At 42.8% G+C, this 19,926-nt stretch overlaps 1 protein-coding gene across 1 annotated transcript; it reads left to right on the forward strand.

Moving 5' to 3' along the window:
- The first annotated feature begins 234 nt into the window (after nt 1-234).
- LOC128686227 (uncharacterized protein DDB_G0282077) lies at nt 235-4,600 on the forward strand. Its single transcript, XM_070083199.1, has 4 exons — nt 235-496; nt 2,826-2,847; nt 3,730-3,897; nt 4,241-4,600. The coding sequence occupies exons 2-4, from the start codon at nt 2,838-2,840 to the stop codon at nt 4,396-4,398; spliced, it is 336 nt and encodes a 111-aa protein (XP_069939300.1). The 5' UTR covers nt 235-496; nt 2,826-2,837; the 3' UTR covers nt 4,399-4,600.
- Nucleotides 4,601-19,926: the final 15,326 nt, after the last annotated feature.

Consider the following 19,926-nt stretch of genomic DNA (forward strand, 5'->3'; position numbering starts at 1 on the left):
TACCATCACTCATCAGCAACTTATCTAACAGGTCTCGGATCCCCGTTATAAACAACGGTATCTGTTGTTACATGTTAAAAGGAAGGCAAATGGTATCGGGGAATCACCCAACTGTGATACCAGTTTTCAGGTCAGGCTTGATGGGTTGTTAAAGGGGCTTAAGGAAGGATATTAGAGATGTGACGACACATTGCAGCTGCAACACTGGCTTGTCCAGTATATAACCCACCAACACTAACGGCTAACTAAGACCAGAAAACACTTAGTCTGGTTTCCTGTCAAACCTTACCTAAGTCTGGCCTTACCTAAGTCTGGTTTCCTGTCAAACCTTACCTAAGTCTGGTTTCCTGTTAAACCTTACCTAAGTCTGGTTTCCTGACAAACCTTACGTAACACCACGGAACACTATTTTTGTTACATATCGCCAGCACACAACACAACCACATCACCACCACAGTACAACGCATAACGAAAGTCTGTGATCGTCTTTCCCCAGGTAAGTCATCAAAACTCTTTGGACTTGGGCGCAGTGGATCAGATTTTGATGTTTAGTCGTGTTTAAAAGTGTGTGTTAAACTATAACCCACGAATGTTAAATTTCAACCCTCTAATGTCTAACTTTAACCCACGAATGTTCAACTTTAGCCCACGAATGTTCAAGTTTAACCCACGAATGAACTTTAACCCACGAATGTTCAAGTTTAACCCACGAATGTTCAAGTTTAACCCACGAATGTTCAACTTTAACCCACGAATGTTCAAGTTTAACCCACGAATGTTCAAGTTTAACCCACGAATGTTCAACTTTAACCCACGAATGTTCAAGTTTAACCCACGAGTATCCCAAGAGTATTTAACTTCAACAAAAGTCTTGGATACGTAACTAAACAAAAGCAACAGAAATTTAACTTTGACAAAAGCCTCGGATATTTAGACTTACAGCGAGAGGGCTTGTCTGTCTGTCCCCTCCCTCACCCTGTGACTTCCAACAAGACTTGCCTGTCCCCTCCCTCACCCTGTGACTTGACTTGTCTGTCCCCTCCCTCACCCTGTGACTTCCAACAAGACTTGCCTGTCCCCTCCCTCACCCTGTGACTTCCAACAAGACTTGCCTGTCCCCTCCCTCACCCTGTGACTTCCAACAAGACTTGCCTGTCCCCTCCCTCACCCTGTGACTTCCAACAAGACTTGCCTGTCCCCTCCCTCACCCTGTGACTTGACTTGCCTGTCCCCTCCCTCACCCTGTGACTTACAACAAGACTTGCCTGTCCACTCCCTCACCCTGTGACTTCCAACAAGACTTGCCTGTCCCCTCCCTCACCCTGTGACTTGACTTGCCTGTCCCCTCCCTCACCCTGTGACGTGACTTGCCTGTCCCCTCCCTCACCCTGTGACTTACAACAAGACTTACCTGTCCCCTCGCTTACCCTGTGACTTCCAACAAGACTTGCCTGTCCCCTCCCTCACCCTGTGACTTTACTTGCCTGCCCCCTCCCTCACCCTGTGACTTTACTTGCCTGCCCCCTCCCTCACCCTGTGACTTTACTTGCCTGCCCCCTCCCTCACCCTGTGACTTGACTTGCCTGTCCCTTCCCTCACCCTGTGACTTGACTTGCCTGTCTCCTCCCTCACCCTGTGACTTACAACAAGACTTACCTGTCCCCTCGCTCACCCTGTGACTTACAACAAGACTTGCCTGTCCCCTCCCTCACCCTGTGACTTACAACAAGACTTGCCTGTCCCCTCCCTCACCCTGTGACTTACAACAAGATTTGCCTGTCCCCTCCCTCACCCTGTGACTTACAAGATTTGCCTGTCCCCTCCCTCACCCTGTGACTTACAAGATTTGCCTGTCCCCTCCCTCACCCTGTGACTTACAAGATTTGCCTGTCCCCTCCCTCACCCTGTGACTTACAAGATTTGCCTGTCCCCTCCCTCACCCTGTGACTTGCAACAAGACTTGCCTGTCTGTATATAACATTGACAAACTCACAAATATCTAATTCTAACTCTATAGAATGTTTAACTTTAATAAAATACCATGGATGTTTAAAGAAGCTGCAATTATTTAATTATAGCCCATGAATATTGAACATTAAACCCACGTTTAACAAAGTCTTTCACCAAACCCACCAATGTTTAACTTTTGCATAGATGGTGTTTTGTCAGTCAGGAAACTTGGAAGTTCCTCCTGACACGAGTCATCGTCAGATTTGAACACTTCAGTGGTAAACTATCCGCTGGCCGATGCGAGTACGAAGTGTACAGTGTTTCCAAGGGTACATTGTACACTGTACCCTCGGGATCATTGTAAAGATAATTTAATAACTAGCTATAAAGCTTTTATATAATTAGCTTTTTTGTAACTTATTGAAAGAAGTACATTTATAATTACACTTAAAGATGTTCACAGGACGAGTTGTTCAAGTGTGAGGTGAACTTTTCTCAAAATGCGTTCATTAAAAAATCTAAACTGCATAGAGGAGCTTTAAAAGAGAGGTTACTGTATCTAAAACTTTACATAGATTACCTGTTAAAAATCACACATGGACCCAGAAAGTTAAAAATTATATTCTGACCAAGAAAATAAACACTGCGGACTTAATATATTTTCACCCAAGGTAAGGAGAGGCTTTATTAATTCCTTTTAAAATTATATCTTTGCCCTTATAAGTTATATTATAATGGTAAGTGAGGTAAGGAGAGCTTTCAAGTGTTATTAACCATCTTATAAATTACTTTTAGTTAATTTGATATTATTTGCCATGTTTATATATGTATGAGTGGTGAATTTTGGTACATTCTGACGTAGTTTTCTGTTGCAGGTTGAACCAGTTATGCCTAAAGGTGAGTCTCTGACGACACTCGACATACCAGCATCTTTCCACCTCACAATATTTTCATTCCACTTTTTCACCTTCTCTCTTACCCCCATTGTTTATTAACCTCCTGTCACCTTCCTTCTCCCCATTTGTTTACTAACATATTTTCACCTGTTTACTAAAAGTTTCACCTTCCCTCCATTGTTTATACTTTGTAACATCTTTTCACCTTTATAAATTTTTCCATCTGCCTTTCTGAGTTTCTAAGACTTATAAAAACAGCTGCAGCTTACTGGCCCAAACTAAGCTGGTCCAACACACCCAGTGAGCTTAATACTAATGTTAGGACCCATTCCCTGGATCTTAGTAATCTTACTAGCCACAGGATGGGTATGAGGTGTATAATATAGCTGGCACACTAAAATCGACAAATCTAAATGGAGTCTTGCCAATGATGTAAATAGCTGACACATGACTTTACGTAAGCCTAGTCTGATTGGGTTGTTATTCAGTGGTAGTCACCACTCTCCACTCTGATGACCATCTACATATTAAGCACGTTATCTTTTTGATATATTGAGATGCTGGCTAGCGGTTCCATAAGCTCTTACCTTGTCCCCCCTCCCCCTCCTTTATTTTAGAAATTCTTGAAAATCTTTCATGATCAGGGGATTCTATAGTTTTCAGTCCCTATTTCTTTCCTCTTTCCATTTTCCTTTCCAAACCTCTCCACCAGCCACAGGTCTTTCCTAACTCCTTTTCTCATGCTAGCATGCAAGAGTATTTTAATAGCTCTTTCATGCCAAACTAGTTTGCTAACTCTTCTCATGCCAGAGAACTTTTCCAGACAACTTTTCATCTGAATTGGTGTAGTTCGTGATTGTTTTCCTCACCTCTTTTATTTCAGGTCGCGTTGCTTCCCCTGGTGATCTGAGTGATGCAGGGTTCACGTCTGATGGCATCACAAAGGGCAGCCTGGCTGCCAACATGATGTCCAACTCCGACAGGTCGGCCTCCAGCAGAGGGGTCGTGCCCGGCATGCAGAGTGCTGGCGCCAGGGGGCAGACTTACACAGGTGGGTCTTTGTATAGTATTAGTAATACACATTAAAGCAGAAAGCAGTAAAAGACTTCAATAGAACTTAAGTTTTCAATATTTAAACATAGGATATAAAAAGTTGTCGCTCAGACCTCTCCAACACAATTGTCTTCAAAGATTTGTTAAGTTGTAGCATGAATTAAGGAAAGATCCTGGACTTCACCTTACGAAACAGACAAAGTAAATGTGATAGTAATTATGGACAATATAGATTATAGTGGGAAAATAAACATGATAATAGGAGATAAGGATGCTCATTTGCCTCTTAACCCGCACCAGTAAAGAACATTTATCTCTACGTAAATGTGGTCGTCTAACAGGAGAGAACACGACCCGGACCGCGCTGGACCACTCTGGGTTCGGTTCTGGTGGCATCCGGGGCAGCAGCGTCGGTTCCGGTGCCATGAGCAGCGCCGACAAGTCGGGGTCCGGGATGGGCGTGGTGTCGGCAAATCAGTCTATCGGCGCCAGGAAGTAGACTATAAAACACCTTAGGAGTAGGAACAGTTTAATTGAACACCTATAGGAGTGGAAACACCTGCACGAGGACTGAACATCTCGACAAAATCCAGTTTTTTTTTTTTTTCACTAAAATGTCAATATTATATTTTTATTTAAAAAAAAAATAAATGTTTTTGGAAATGCCATGAATAAATTACAGTAATTTATTACGTTTATTCCTCATGACTTTGTTTATTCCATAAACTCTACACGTCTGACCCGTTCTAGGAAGGTCGTCTGGACGCACAGTGTTAAAGCACTCGTGCTGGTTTAGCGCTTTTTATGTGAGAAATGATACTAATGTATGATAATGGTTTAAAGGCTTGAGGAATACCTCAGTGGGAGGAAGACCTTTGGTTATACGTAATAACCCAGGTGGGATACACAAGTAACCCCCACATGGTAGAATCAAACTTACGACGACGTTTCGGTCTGACTTGGACCGAAACGTCCTTATCGTAAGTGTGTGTGTGGGTTATCCGTGTATTGTTCCAATCACTTATACATTTTTAGTCGTCTAGGTGGGATTATCACCTCTATGTATCCAGAAAGTATATATTATTACATGAGGTTGACACTAGTATATACACCCTAGTATATACACTAGTATATACACCAGTATATACACCCTAAGATTTATGCCTGTATAGACATTCCAGGCGTCTAGACTCTAGAGGATCACGTCTCCAGTGAATATCCCAGTAAAACGATGCAATTATGTATATCAGTTTTTTGATCCCTAATTTAGATATTAGTGTTACCCGAGGGTATACAACCCATGGAATGATCGGCCTTAAAAAATTGTGTTGATCGAATCTCCTGAGGCTCCTTGATTCCCTCAAGGACGGTGCCTTGATGCTGGTGAAGGGCTCTTGTCCTGGGGAACTGGGGCTGTCCTCCATTTCCCGGGATTCTGATTGCCTCTCTTTACCCCCCCCCCCTCCCTCCGGGTACTGTATAACTACAAAAGGTTTAGCGCTTCCTCAAAAATACTACTATAATTTGAGTAAACAAACCACGGAACGGGTGGTGTTTAAACTCATGGCTAGCGAGTCTTAAAACTCCTGGTCAGTGGGTCATGTAAATCCTGAGTATTTGGAAAAATGAAACTGAATTCCGATGAATGCAGAGAATGAAGTGCATGATGTGACTTCACGGAAGAGAATGAAGAGAATTTTAGATTATATTTCATCAACGAAGTGGTTCATTTATTGTTCTGGTTATGTCCGCCCTGTGGAGGGCAGCGCAAGAACATAGGGATACACAAAGAACCTGGGAACTAGGCCCCAAGAAAAGTTTAGAGGAGCTTAGATTTTGCCACTGAAGTGGCTAGTTTATTGTGCACCCCATATCCATCCTGTGGACGGTAGCGCGAGAGTACATGGATACACAAAAGGTCCAGGAACTAGGCCCCAAAAGGGTTAACAGATGTACATATGGGTTTATATCTACAGTTCACTTATCTGTTACAAGCAAATTTAGGAAATTTGCTTAGTATATCTGGTATCTTATTTTCATTAATAAGATATCTTGACATGTCACATAGGTTATTATACTGTCTGTCTCTGTATTCCTCAATAAGTGGACAATTAAGCACATAGTGTTCAAGAGAGTGACCATATGCCTGATCACATAATTTACATTTAGTTTGATCATCATCTGTGTGTCTCCCAAACTGCCAGAAGTACTTGTAACCAAGCCTAAGCCTGGCCACTACAACATCAGTCAGTACTTGTAACCAAGCCTAAGCCTGGCCACTACAACATCAGTCAGTACTTGTAACCAAGCCTAAGCCTGGCCACTACAATATCAATCAGTACTTGTAACCAAGCCTAAGCCTGGCCACTACAACAACAGTCAGTACTTGTAACTAAGCCTAAGCCTGGCCACTACAACAACGGTCAGTACTTGTAACCAAGCCTAAGCCAGGCCACTACAACAACAGTCAGTACTTGTAACCAAGCCTAAGCCTGGCCACTACAACATCAGTCAGTACTTGTAACCAAGCCTAAGCCTGGCCACTACAACATCGGTCAGTACTTGTAACCTTGGGCCACAGGTGAGGATCAACTATGTTAACCCCGGAGCAGCCATGTGGCCAGAGAATTCTGATGTCACCTTCAAAGAGGAGTGGTTATCGAAGACACCCCTGGGACGGCCAGGCACTGGGGAGGAGGTGGCTGATGCTGTAGTGTTCTTGGCTTCACCCTCTGCTGCCTACATCACCGGCAGTGGGATCAATGTCTGTGGTGGACGCTCAGTCTCCAATTAGCATACAAACACTTGTTTCTCCACTACCGCCAACAGCAAAGATTAGAACTTTCAACAGCAAAGGAAGATGGGATACATCTTAAGGCAATCAGATGCAACAAAACCAATGGGGTCAGACAGGATATCATCATTGATATTACTAAGAGCAGAGGAACTGTGCAAAAAGTTGATAGAAACAGGGCATCTGTCATAGATAAAACACTGCAAATGTGATTCCAGCATACAAGAAATAAAATAAGACATACTGTACTATAATATTATAGTCATGGAAAGTGCTAATCCTGCTTGGATCATTTAGTACTGACACTCTAGGCCAGCCTCACTGGCTAGCATACTAGCTACAGTACTAGAAAAATAATAAGAGGACTGGAGCCCCTTGAAAGAAATGGACATCTGAACTGTTGTATGTGTGTGCCTCTGCAAAGACAGTGATTATGTGTGGATGGTGAAAGTGTTTCTTGGGTCACCCTGCCTCAGTGGAAGACAGCTGACGTGTTGAAGAAAAAAACTAGCACGTTGTGAGATGGTTAATACCGTCTCATGAATCTCCTAGTTTTATGATAGTAACTGAAAGAGTAGATATAATTCACTAGCTTACAATTATTATTATTATTAGTAGTAGTAGTATTAAATTAAAGGGGAAGCTTTGAACCCATAAGGATCATACATCCCCAAGTAAGTGGGAAGTGTTGGGGTACAGAGGTTTGATATGAGGATAAGAATGGTAGTTACAATTCCTTAGATCAGCAGCCTTTCACCAGCATGAAGGTATATCCCCCTGGAAGGGTAACTAGTAGTATTGCATAAGCTTAGGTGGCGAGTAGAGTCCCTAGAGGATCAGTGCTTGGGCTCTTACTTTTCCTGATATACATAAGTGACCTGCTGGAGAAAAGTGAGTCCTGTGTATCACTTTTTTTTTTTTTGCTTTTAAAAGATGTAAAATTAATGAATAAACTGCATAATAGTCAAAAAGTACATGAATTCCATGAGAGAGATGACCACACAAACTTGCACACGAAAATCACTCACTACGAAAGCAAAAGACTTGGCAGACGATGCAACATCCCCCCAATGAAAAGCAGGGGTGTCACTAGCACGTTAAGAGACCATACAATAAGTGTCAGGGGCCCGAGACTGTTCAACTGCCTCCCAGCATACATAAGGGGGATTACCAACAGACCCCTGGCAGTCTTCAAGCTGGCACTGGACAAGCACCTAAAGTCGGTTCCTGACCAGCCGGGCTGTGGCTCGTACGTTGGTTTGCGTGCAGCCAGCAGCAACAGCCTGGTTGATCAGGCTCTGATCCACCAGGAGGCCTGGTCACAGACCGGGCCACGGGGGCGTTGACCCTCGGAACTCTCTCCAGGTAAACTCCAGGTAAGCCTAAGCCTGGCCACTACAACATCAGTCAGTCTGTTCACATTGCAAGTTGCTCCATAAAGATACTTATCTACGTTCATGTTATCATAGTGGGTTATAGATCTACTCAGGATTCTAACTGCATTCCTGTAACAATCATTTTTGTTATTTACCTCTCTCCTAATATTATTCCTAATGCTAGACACAGTTATACCAAAGTTATATTCTACATTCTCCTTCTCGATACTCTTCTTGGCTAACATATCAACTTTATCATGAAGGAGTAATCCAATGTGTGATGGGATCCATAGCAATTGTACATTAATTCCTTTGTCCCAAAATGTTTTAGTATCTACACCTGGCTTGTCCAATGAGCATGTTGTTGGAGTCATTATATGAGTCAAGAGCCTTCAGTGATGACATAGAATCAGTAATGATGATAGAGTCAAGCTCAGTGTCATAAGTTAGCTTTAGCGCCATTAGGGTTGCAAACAATTCAGTTTGCAATGCAGACGCCCAGTTATTAATTCTTATGCCTAACTCAAGAGGAGTACAAACAAATTTGGGATATTTTCTTTATATTTCTGTAATAAATAGCAGAGAGAACTATAGATTAATAGATGGCATGGCAAAGAAGAGAGAGGCGTGAACATGTGGGTGGAAAACGAACTAACGAATGTGTGGAGAGTTTGCAACGAAGCTATATATTGACCCAGATGGGTTTACCGCGTCACGTAAAAAGTACATGGAATATGTTCTGATTGCCTCCCAGTCAGTCTGCATTATCATACCCTGATTGAACATCCAATCCAACCCCGCATCAGATTCACGAGCACTCAGGTGTCGGTGGAAAAGAAAAATATCTATTCTAATTTAAATAATATACAAAATTCAAAATTTTAATGAAGTTAAAACATATTTGGTTCGTGTTGTGTGTGTGGGTACTGAGTGGGTACCAGGGAGCGGTCCAGGGTGACGCTGGGCACCCCGTCAGTGAGGACGCTGGGCACCCCGTCAGTGAGGATGCTGGGCACCCCGTCAGTGAGGATGCTGGGCACCCCGTCAGTGAGGATGCTGGGCACCCCGTCAGTGAGGATGCTGGTCCTCTCGGGGAAGGTGAGGAGAGGCGAGGCCCAGTCTATTTATGGCCAGCCAACCCTCGTTCTCTGGAACGTAGGTCCGGGCCTCCTCCTCTTCCCACTAGTGGGCCACCTGTCACTCCCACCGTGGAACGTAAACCCTGGCCTGTCACTCCCACCGTGGAACGTAAACCCTGGCCTGTCACTCCCACCGTGGAACGTAAACCCTGGCCTGTCACTCCCACCGTGGAACGTAAACCCTGGCCTGTCACTCCCACCGTGGAACGTAAACCCTGGCCTGTCACTCCCACCGTGGAACGTAAACCCTGGCCTGTCACTCCCACCGTGGAACGTAAACCCTCCCCTGTCACTCCCACCGTGGAACGTAAACCCTGGCCTGTCACTCCCACCGTGGAACGTAAACCTTGGCCTGTCCCTACCAATGTGGAACGTAAATCCACTGTGGAAGGTAAACCTTGGCCAGTCACTACAACTGTGGAAGGTAAACCATTGCCTGTCACTCCAACTGTAGAACGTAAGCCTTGGCCTGTTCCTCCCCCTGTGAAAAGTAAACCTTGGCCTGTCCTTCCCACTGTGAAACGTAAACCTTCGCCTGTTTCTCCCACTATGGAGCGCAAGCCTTGGCCTGCTCCTACCACTGTGGAACGTAAGCCTTGGCCTGTTCCTACTACTGTGGAACGTAAGCCTTCGCCTGTGATTCCCACTGTGGAACGTAAGCCTTGGCCTGTTCCTACCACTGTGGAACGTAAGCCTTCGCCTGTCACTCCCACTGTGGAACGTAAGCCTTGGCCTGTTCCTACCACTGTGGAACGTAAACCTTCGCCTGTCACTCCCACTGTGGAACGTAAGCCTTGGCCTGTTCCTACCACTGTGGAACGTAAACCTTCGCCTGTCACTCCCACTGTGGAACGTAAGCCTTGGCCTGTTCCTACTACTGTGGAACGTAAACCTTCGCCTGTCACTCCCACTGTGGAAAGTAAGCCTTGGCCTGTTCCTACCACTGTGGAACGTAAACCTTCGCCTGTCACTCCCACTGTGGAACGCAAACCCTGGCCTGTCACTCCCACTGTGGAACGTAAACCTTGGCCTGTCAGTCCCACTGTGGAAAGTAAACTATTACCTGTCATACCGGAGGGAAAAGCGAGACCCGCCCCGGTGGTCCTCCCATCTGTGACCCCACGACCATACACACCAGTGACACTCACCGCCCCAGACTACCACCCGGGTCGAGGCACCGTAGAATACAACCTTCGCCGGCAGACTGAGCTAGAAGGTGGTGAGAGCAGCCTCAACTACGCTAACTCCCAGCGAGTGGCTGTCATGAGTTACAACACTACCCACTGGAGCCCTCCACCTCTACCATACTCCATGGAGTCACCCCCTCCACCTTTTGTCCTGGAGACTACTTACCCAGCCCCGGATACCGCTTCCAAGTTAGACATGGGAGAGGAGTTCTGATGAGTAGAGGAGAAAACCAGTCCACATGGGTTTAGCACATCGCATTTTGATTTATTATCTTGCAGATTTTTTTTCACTTATTATGCTCCGTTTTATAAGAGCGTGAGAATGGAAAAAACCAGGACCCGAATGGAAATAGGTCACTTTGGCAGACTTTTATGGGGGGGGGGATATCCTAAATTATCATACATATGCTGCTATGTATGATAATTTTAAGTAACTGTATTTATGTGTACCTGAATAAATTTACTTAATACTGCAGCAGAACTGGTGACCAGTTGCTAGGCTGGTCGGTGTTTGTTACCTTCCATGACTGTCTGTGCGGCCAGTTTATTGTGCTTCCATGATCATCCTGCGAGCGGTAAGTTTATTAGACACAGTTACACATAAGTACAATTATCATACATAGTGTAAATTACCTAGGATAACCCACAAAGGTCAGACAAAGTGACGTATAATAACAAACAGACAAATGAACAAGCACCACCTTCTCTTAGCTGGAGACTTTAATATCAACCTTGGCCTACCAGATAATCAGTCTGTAACTGATTTCATCAATAATATGAACAACATACTTCTTATACCGACAATAACTAAACCAACCAGGCTGACTGAGACAAGTACAGCCATAATTGACCATATATGGACCAATGTACTAGCCCCCCTTAAGTCAAGGATAATCACAGACAGCACTACTGACCACTACCCAACCTTCCTCTTAACAAACATTAGTAAACCACCACTGGAATACAACAAAGTTTCATTTAGACTCCATGACGAGGCCCCAATACGTAATTTCACAGTAGACCTAGAGACTGTTGATTGGCCTACAGAATTCTCCAAGGCCAATGGCATTGACGATTGGACATTTTTCTTAATAAATTACTTAGACCATACAACAAACTTTGTCCTATAAAAACGAAACAGATCACGAATAAACGGCTTGGTTGCCCATGGCTGACTAGTAGCAATCTGAAATCCATTGATAAGAAACATCAATATGTATAGTAATATAGACAGGGCTTAATACACAAAGATATTCTTAAACAATATTCATCAGTTTTCACCAAATTAATAAAGAAAGCCAAACAACTGTACTACTCCAGCAGATTCACTGACACAAGAGGAGATACAAAAAAGACCTGGAAAGCACTTTCCCAGATTCTGGGGACCCACAAACTGAAAAAAAAAAAGAATATTGTTCTAACTAAACCTAATGAAACACCACTGCATCCCACTGATACAACTAACAAGATAAACGACTTCTTCTCAAACATAGGATCTAATCTCGCCAGTATTTCACTGGAATATTGCTGCACACTAACAGCACCTTTCAAGGCAGGTGAAATTGCTGACCTAGAAAATGTACAGAGAACCTTCACGGCGCGCATAACGGAGATAAAACACCTCAATTACTGGGAGCGCTTGAGGTTCCTAAACCTGTATTCCCTGGAACGCAGGAGGGAGAGATACATGATTATATACACCTGGAAAATCCGAACTTGCACACGAAAAATCACTCACTACGAAAGCAAAAGACTTGGCAGACGATGCACCATCCCCCCAATGAAAAGCAGGGGTGTCACTAGCACGTTAAGAGACCATACAATAAGTGTCAGGGGCCCGAGACTGTTCAACTGCCTCCCAGCATACATAAGGGGGATTACCAACCGCTTTCATCCACTGCTAGAGCAACTGACCAGTCGGAAATCTCGCCTTCACCAGTTCAGCCACCAGCCAAGAAAGCAAAAACACAAGACACTGCGGATGCACCTCACAGTGCCACTGTCACTGACACTGCTGCACCACAACGGGTCCGATATCTGAAGGGTGTATACTTCTACACAACCAAGGAGTATAAGAACACAATGCTGTCTTCAGAAATCCATCATCACCTCCAGGACGGAACAGTCAAGTATACCTACGACCAAACTGCTACATACACCACTGAAGACATGACCAGACTACTCACTGCCAACACCCAACACCTTGTGGAAGTCAAGTACACCTCAAAGAGGAAATTCAGGATGCTTCAGAATAGGGACCTTGAAGACGGTACCCTCGTCTAGCACGACTATCCATGACCATTCACCCAGCACTTTGCTGTCCGCTAAAGCTGGGGTGTAGCTCCAATCAACCCTGTAACTGCTGCCTCTGCCCGACTGCGCTTCTCTTTGGGGAAGTCAGCGCAAGATAGAAGAAGACGACATCCTCCAACCGGAGGGCCAAGAAAGAAGAAAGATGATTATCGTCACCCCCCACCCGGGGGGCCACTGCCGGGTCACCATCTGGAGAAGACCTGGGCCAGAAGGACCTGCGAATCAACATGAATGAAAATGAACACCAACACACGACACTCCACACAGGAGAGCACAGCACTAGCACGATCGACACCATGCATTGCCCTTCTAGGGCATGGTTGGTGCCAGAGCCCGAGTTTGTACCTTACAAGATGAGGGGGGTACTTGTGCCTCCTCCCATGGGAGACTTAGGTCTCAGACACTCCCTAGACAGGGAGCCAGTGCCGGGCCACCACTTGGAAGGGCCCGGGCCGGGAAAATACCGGCGAATCTTTAACAACAACAGACCCCTGGCAGTCTTCAAGCTGGCACTGGACAAGCACCTAAAGTCGGTTCCTAACCAGCCGGGCTGTGGCTCGCACGTTGGTTTGCGTGCAGCCAGCAGTAACAGCCTGGTTATCAGGCTCTGATCCACCAGGAGGCCTGGTCACAGACCGGGCCGCGGGGGCGTTGACCCCCGGAACTCTCTCCAGGTAAACTCCAGGTACCAATGCCCGTGCCGGGGACTACCTAGATGGGAATTTCCCAAACTCCTTCTATCTTGTACCAACTGAGCCCACGAAAGTCACCATGATTATAAAGTCACTTAAAAATAACTCAGGGAATGTCTCACGTCCCACCATTATTGTACAAAAGAGCGGCCCATGTCCTTTCGCATGCTATTACATTACTTTTTAACAAGTCACTAGAAACTAAAACTTTCCCGACACTACTCAAGACAGCAAGGGTTACACCAATACATAAAGGTGGTGACCCCACAGATGTAAACAACTATAGGCCAATATCAAACTTACCATTGCTATCCAAAATCTTCGAGAAACTCGTGCACAGGAGACTATATTCATTTATAACGCACAAAACATACTCAACCCCTGCCAATTTGGCTTCAGAAAAAATAAAAGCACTAATGATGCAATTGTCAAAAGGCTAGATCTGCTTTACACAGCAATGGAAAATAAGGAATACCCGCTAGGACTTTTTATTGACCTAAGAAAAGCTTTTGACACAGTAGACCATGGCATCCTACTCCACAAACTTGACCACTATGGTATAAGAGGCCATGCGCTTGCATATTTCAAATCCTACCTTACCAACAGGTATCAGTATGTCACCATTAAAGACACAACATCGTCAACACAGCCACTTGATACTGGAGTGCCACAGGGAAGTGTCCTTGGTCCCCTGCTCTTCCTCTTATACATCAATGATCTTCCCAACGTATCCCAACACCTGAAACCCATTCTCTTTGCTGACGACACGACTTATGTCATCTCCCACCCTAATTTTGCCACCCTCAACACCATTGTCAATGAGGACCTGCTCAAAATATCTACTTGGATGACAGCCAATAAACTTACACTTAACACTGGCAAAACCTACTATATTATGTTAGGTAACAGAGCAGGGGTTACACAACTTAACATTAAGATCGACAATACTCTAATTGCCAGACATAATGAGGGCAAATTCCTAGGCCTATACCTCGACAACAACCTAAATTTCAGCACTCATATCCAAAACATAAAAAAAGTATCCAAAACGGTTGGGATCCTCTCCAAGAAACGATACTACGATACAATCTGCCCTTCTCACACTATACCATTCACTCATTTGTCCATACCTCACCTGTGCTATTTGTGCTTGAGGATCAACTGCAGCAACACACCTAAAGCCAATAATAACACAAAAAGCCGCAGTAAGAATAATCACGCAATCCAATTCCAGGCAACACCCCTCCCCCCCACTCTTCATAGATCTATACTTACTCACTGTTCAGAACATCCACACTTACTACTGTGCAATCTACATTTACAGAACCTTAAATTCTAATATTAACTTTGACCTAAAATGCTTTCTTGATAGTTGTGACAGGATCTACAGGCATAACACCAGACACACACATCTCTATGATATTCCCCGTGTCTGACTAAACCTTTACAAAAATTCATTGTACGTCAAAGGGCCTAAAATCTGGAACACCCTACCAGAAAACTCTAGAACTGCAGACACATTCATCACTTGCAAGACTACTGTTAGAAAACATCTTATTTCCCTGACACACCCCACAGTCAGCTAACTACATGAAAAACCACCTGGTGGCTCACACACTCACCCAATTGACTATAAGCACAGAAATACGTATCTTAAAATAATGAATTCTAACTAGTCATAAGTTTGCCTGTGATACTCCAATATAGAAACTATGTATTGTACCAAAACAAAATCATTCACATTGCTAAATTTACAAACTGTAATGTAGTTACTTAACCAACTTGCTCCATAAACTGTAACAATACAGAGTTATGAAATAATCTTAGCCTGCCTGAAATGCCTAGTCATGCTAGGTGTGATAGTGGCCCTCTCTGTAATTAGTACTTTATAACATGTAAACCACACAACATCCTAAAATATGTAAACCCCGCATTGTAATCTTTATAGAGAATAAACTTGATTTTATTTTATTTTATTTGATATTTGGTAGAACAATAAAGAGGATTGGAAAAGTTACACTGGGTATGAGTCAGACTCACTGGGTATTATGTTGCTGAAAAGGAATGCTAGTCATTTCCTATTTTACAATTACTTCATATAGTTGGTGTACAAAGTACAATAAGGAATGCAACCTCAAAAACAAAAATAGTTCTCGTTCCCAATAAAAAAATTAAAAGCAAAAAACTGGTCATAGCTGAGTTGTAGTCTCAGTAAGGACAGTTTGTTCATCCAGTCTATGCAAAAATGTGGGTGCACTCTCAAGATATCAGTTGTATTATCATTAACAATAATATGGCCCGTGGCCTGTGGCCTGGTGGCAAAAGCTCTCGCTTCAAACGGCGAGGGTCTAGGTTCGATTCCCGGTGAGGGTAGAAATATTGGGTGTGTTTCCTTATACCGGTTGTCCCTGTTCACCCATCAGTAAAATGGGTACATAGGTGTTAGTCGACTGGTGTGGGTCGCATCCTGGGACAAAATTGACCTAATTTACCCGACAAGCTCTGCATAGCAAGTGGCTTTCTATATAACCGTATGTCATGTACTTGTAAAAATAAAAACATTATTGTTATATTATCCTGCAAAGTGTCATGGAAGTGTCTATAAAAGGTTGGATTATCTGGACACTAAGATATAATACTTCAGTATCTCAATCACACACATTGCAACTATAGGCCAATATCAAACTTACCATTGCTATCCAAAATTTTCGAGAAACTCGTGCACAGGAGACTATAGTCATTTATAACGTCACAAAACATACTCAACCCCTGCCAATTTGGATTCAGGAAAAATAAAAGCACTAATGATGCAATTATAAAAATGCTAGATCTGCTTTACACAGCATTGGAAAATAAGGAATATTCGCTAGGAATTTTTATTGACCTAAGAAAAGCGTTTGACACAGTAGACCATGACATCCTACTCCACAAACTTGACCACAATGGTATAAGAGGCCATGCGCTTGCATATTTTAAATCCTACCTTTTTAATAGGTATCCGTATGTCACCATTAAAGACACAGCCTCATCAGTACGGCCACTTGATACTGGAGTTCCGCACGGAAGTGTCCTTGGACCCCTGCTCTTCCTCATTTACATCAATGATCTTCCAAACACATCCCAACACCTGAAACCCATTCTCTTTGCTGACGACACGACTTATGTCATCTCCCACCCTAATCTTGCCACCCTCAACACCATTGTTAACGAGGAGCTGCTCAAAATATCGACTTGGATGACAGCCAATAAACTTACACTTAACACTGGCAAAACCTGCTATATTATGTTTGGTAGCAGAGCAGGTGTTGCACAACTTAACATTAAGATCGACAACACTAATTGCCAGACATAATGAGGGCAAATTCCTTGGCCTATACCTCGACAACAACCTAAATTTCAGCACCCATATCCAACACATAACAAAAAAGTATCCAAAACAGTGGGGATCCTCTACAAGATACGATACTACGTGCCGCAAACTGCCCTTCTCACACTATACCATTCACTTATATATCCATACCTCACCTATGCTATCTGTGGTTGGGGTTCAACTGCAGCAACACACCTAAAGCCAATACTAACCTAACAAAAAGCCGCAGTAAGAATAATCACTAAATCCCATCCCTGACAACACCCCCCCCCCTCTTCATAGATCTAAACTTACTCCCTGTTCAGAACATCCACACTTACTACTGTGCAATCTACATCAACAGAACCTTAATTTCCAATATTAACCTTGACCTAAAACGCTTTCTTGATAGTTGTGACAGGATCCACAGGCATAACACCAGACACAAACATCTCTATGACATTCCCCGTGTTCGACTAAACCTTTACAAAAATTCATTGTATTTCAAAGGACCTAAAATCTGGAACACCCTACCTGAAAACTCTAGAACTAAAGACACATTCAACACTTTCAAAACTACAGTTAGAAAACATCTTATCTCCCTGATCCACCCCGACAACTAACTACATGATAACCACCTGGTGGTTCAAAATTACACTCACTCACCCACTGACTATAAACCCAGAAATACTAATCTTAATATAATAAATCCTAACTAGTCATAAGTTTGCCTATGATACTCCAATATAGACACTTCGTAGTGTGCCAAAACAAAAGCATTCACATTGCTAAACTCACAAATTATGATGTAGTCACTTAGCCTTAATACCATAATCTGTAAGGATTTAATGTTAAGAATTAATCTAAGTCTGCTCGAAATGCCTAGCCATGCTAGGTGTCCTAGTGGCCCCCTCTGTAATTAGTATTTTATAACATGTAAACCACACAATACCCAAAAACCTGTAAACCCCACATTGTAACCCTTATAGAGAATAAACTTGAATTGAATTGAATTGAACTGAATAACTGAAATTACACCTCAGTCACGAAACTTTATACATTCACTACTATAATCGGTCAATCACTAATCTTTACATCATTTTCTCTATTAAATTACTCACACTCCAAAAATTACATGTTTAGTTAGTTAAATATGTTTATTATACACTTCATACCCATCCTGTGGGAGGTAGTCAAAAGATTATAGAGGTAAACAAACCATACCACGGGAGGGGTTAGAACTCGCGATTAGTCTCAAAACTGCAGACCGTCTCTGATCGCGGGTTCTAACCCCGCCCGTGGTATGGTTTGTTTACCTCTATAATCAAACTTACGTTCCCAGTTATGTCAGAGGGTTCCTGACATAATTGGAAACTTATTACTTTGGATTCTCTCTCCAGAGGAAACTTTATAAAGGTGGCTCGTGACCTGGTAGATAACTCTCGCTTCACAAGCTGAGTGTCCGGGTTCAATTCCCGGCAAGGGTGAAAACATGGGGCATGTATCCTTACACGTGTTGTCCTCGTTCACCCATCAGTAATAATGGGTACCTGGGTGTTAGTCGACTGGTGTGGGTCGCATCCTGGGACAAAATTGACCTAATTTGCCCGAAATGCTCTGCATATCAAGTGGCTTTCTATATAGTAGTATGTCACTGATGTCAGCTATGGTCTGTATACCTTGTACATGTACTTGTAGAAATATTATTATATTATTATTATTATTATTATTATTATCATTATTATTATTATTATTATTATTATTATTATTATTATTATTATTATTATTATTATTAGTAGTAGTAGTAGTAGTAGTAGTAGTAGCAGTAGTAGTAGCAGTAGTAGCAGCAGCAGTAGAAGTAGTAGTAGTAGTAGCAGCAGCAGCAGTAGTAGCAGTAGTAGTAGTAGTATTAGTAGTAGTAGTTGTGGAAAATACTGTAAATATTTTCCGGAAATACGGTAATTTATAGATAAATAGATGCCCTATATTGTATTTTTAAAAGAAGTATGATATCAAAAATGGGAAACCTGCGGCTGGGGGGGAGACTCACCATCTTGGTTTTGAATTGGATACAACGTGAATGTAATGGGAAGAATTTTTCGTGCTCTAGAGGTTAAAATTGGATTGACACCTCTCAAATAGGAGGCAAAATTGTTGGATGTGCATTCCTGCATAACTTGAGATATCAGACGACTGGACAAGACAGCTCCAGGAACCTCAGATAAGCTCTCTAGATCTGTGTATAATTCTGGCCAGTGTTTTCATAAATTTAGTTAGTGAGGTTTTTCTGAAATTGATACAACTTAATATCCAGTCAAATTGGTGAGTGATATTAAGATATATTTTCCTTCTGTTATGTATATGTGAATTTATATATAATCATTTTTTAATATACAGTCCACAAATTTATATATTTACCAGAATTCCTGATGTATAATTCATTTAATTAATAGGTCCAGAGCAAGTTGTGGATATGACAGTGGTAGGTATCGAAGGGGGACATTTTTTGCGACCTAGGTGTCCCAAATTCCTACTTGTCTAACTGATAAATAATAATTATCTATGTTCATTTACTGTTATGTACATAATTATACATACAGATAAATGCAATTTTCCACAGTAGTAGTAGCAGCAGCAGCAGCAGCAGCAGCAGCAGCAGTAGTAGTAGTAGTAGTAGTAGTAGTAGTAGTAGTAGTAGTAGTAGTAGTAGTAGTAGTAGCAGCAGCAGTAGTAGTAGTAGTAGTAGTAGTAGTAGTAGTAGTAGCAGCAGCAGCAGCAGTAGTAGTAGTAGTAGTAGTAGTAGTAGTAGTAGTAGTAGTAGTAGTAGTAGTGGCAGCAGCAGCAGCAGCAGCAGCAGCAGCAGCAGCAGCAGCAGCAGTAGTAGTAGTAGTAGTAGTAGTAGTAGTAGTAGTAGTAGTAGTAGTAGTAGTAGTAGTAGTAGTATGTCTACTTAAATTTGCTCTCGGATTTGGACAACAAATATTTGTCCCGGACTTAAGAGTCCCTGGACCCATTGTTTACCTCTGTAATCTGTAAATACCTTTGTAACTTGTCATGATTGTGACTAGACCTACCTGGAGTTCATTACCTTTGTAAATTGTGAGTTCATTACCTTTGTAAATTGTGAATTCATTACCTCTGTAACTTGCTCAGCTATCAAAACTTTGGGGTCCAGTC

The sequence above is a fragment of the Cherax quadricarinatus genome, chromosome 9 (assembly GCF_038502225.1).
Source record: "Cherax quadricarinatus isolate ZL_2023a chromosome 9, ASM3850222v1, whole genome shotgun sequence".
Lineage (NCBI taxonomy): Eukaryota > Metazoa > Arthropoda > Malacostraca > Decapoda > Parastacidae > Cherax > Cherax quadricarinatus.

Excerpts from the sequence above, each read along its gene's own strand:
- LOC128686227 (XM_070083199.1), top strand. Across the intron at positions 3,898-4,240 it reads CAGGGGGCAGACTTACACAG|GAGAGAACACGACCCGGACC; the intron begins GTGGGTCTTTGT and ends GTCGTCTAACAG.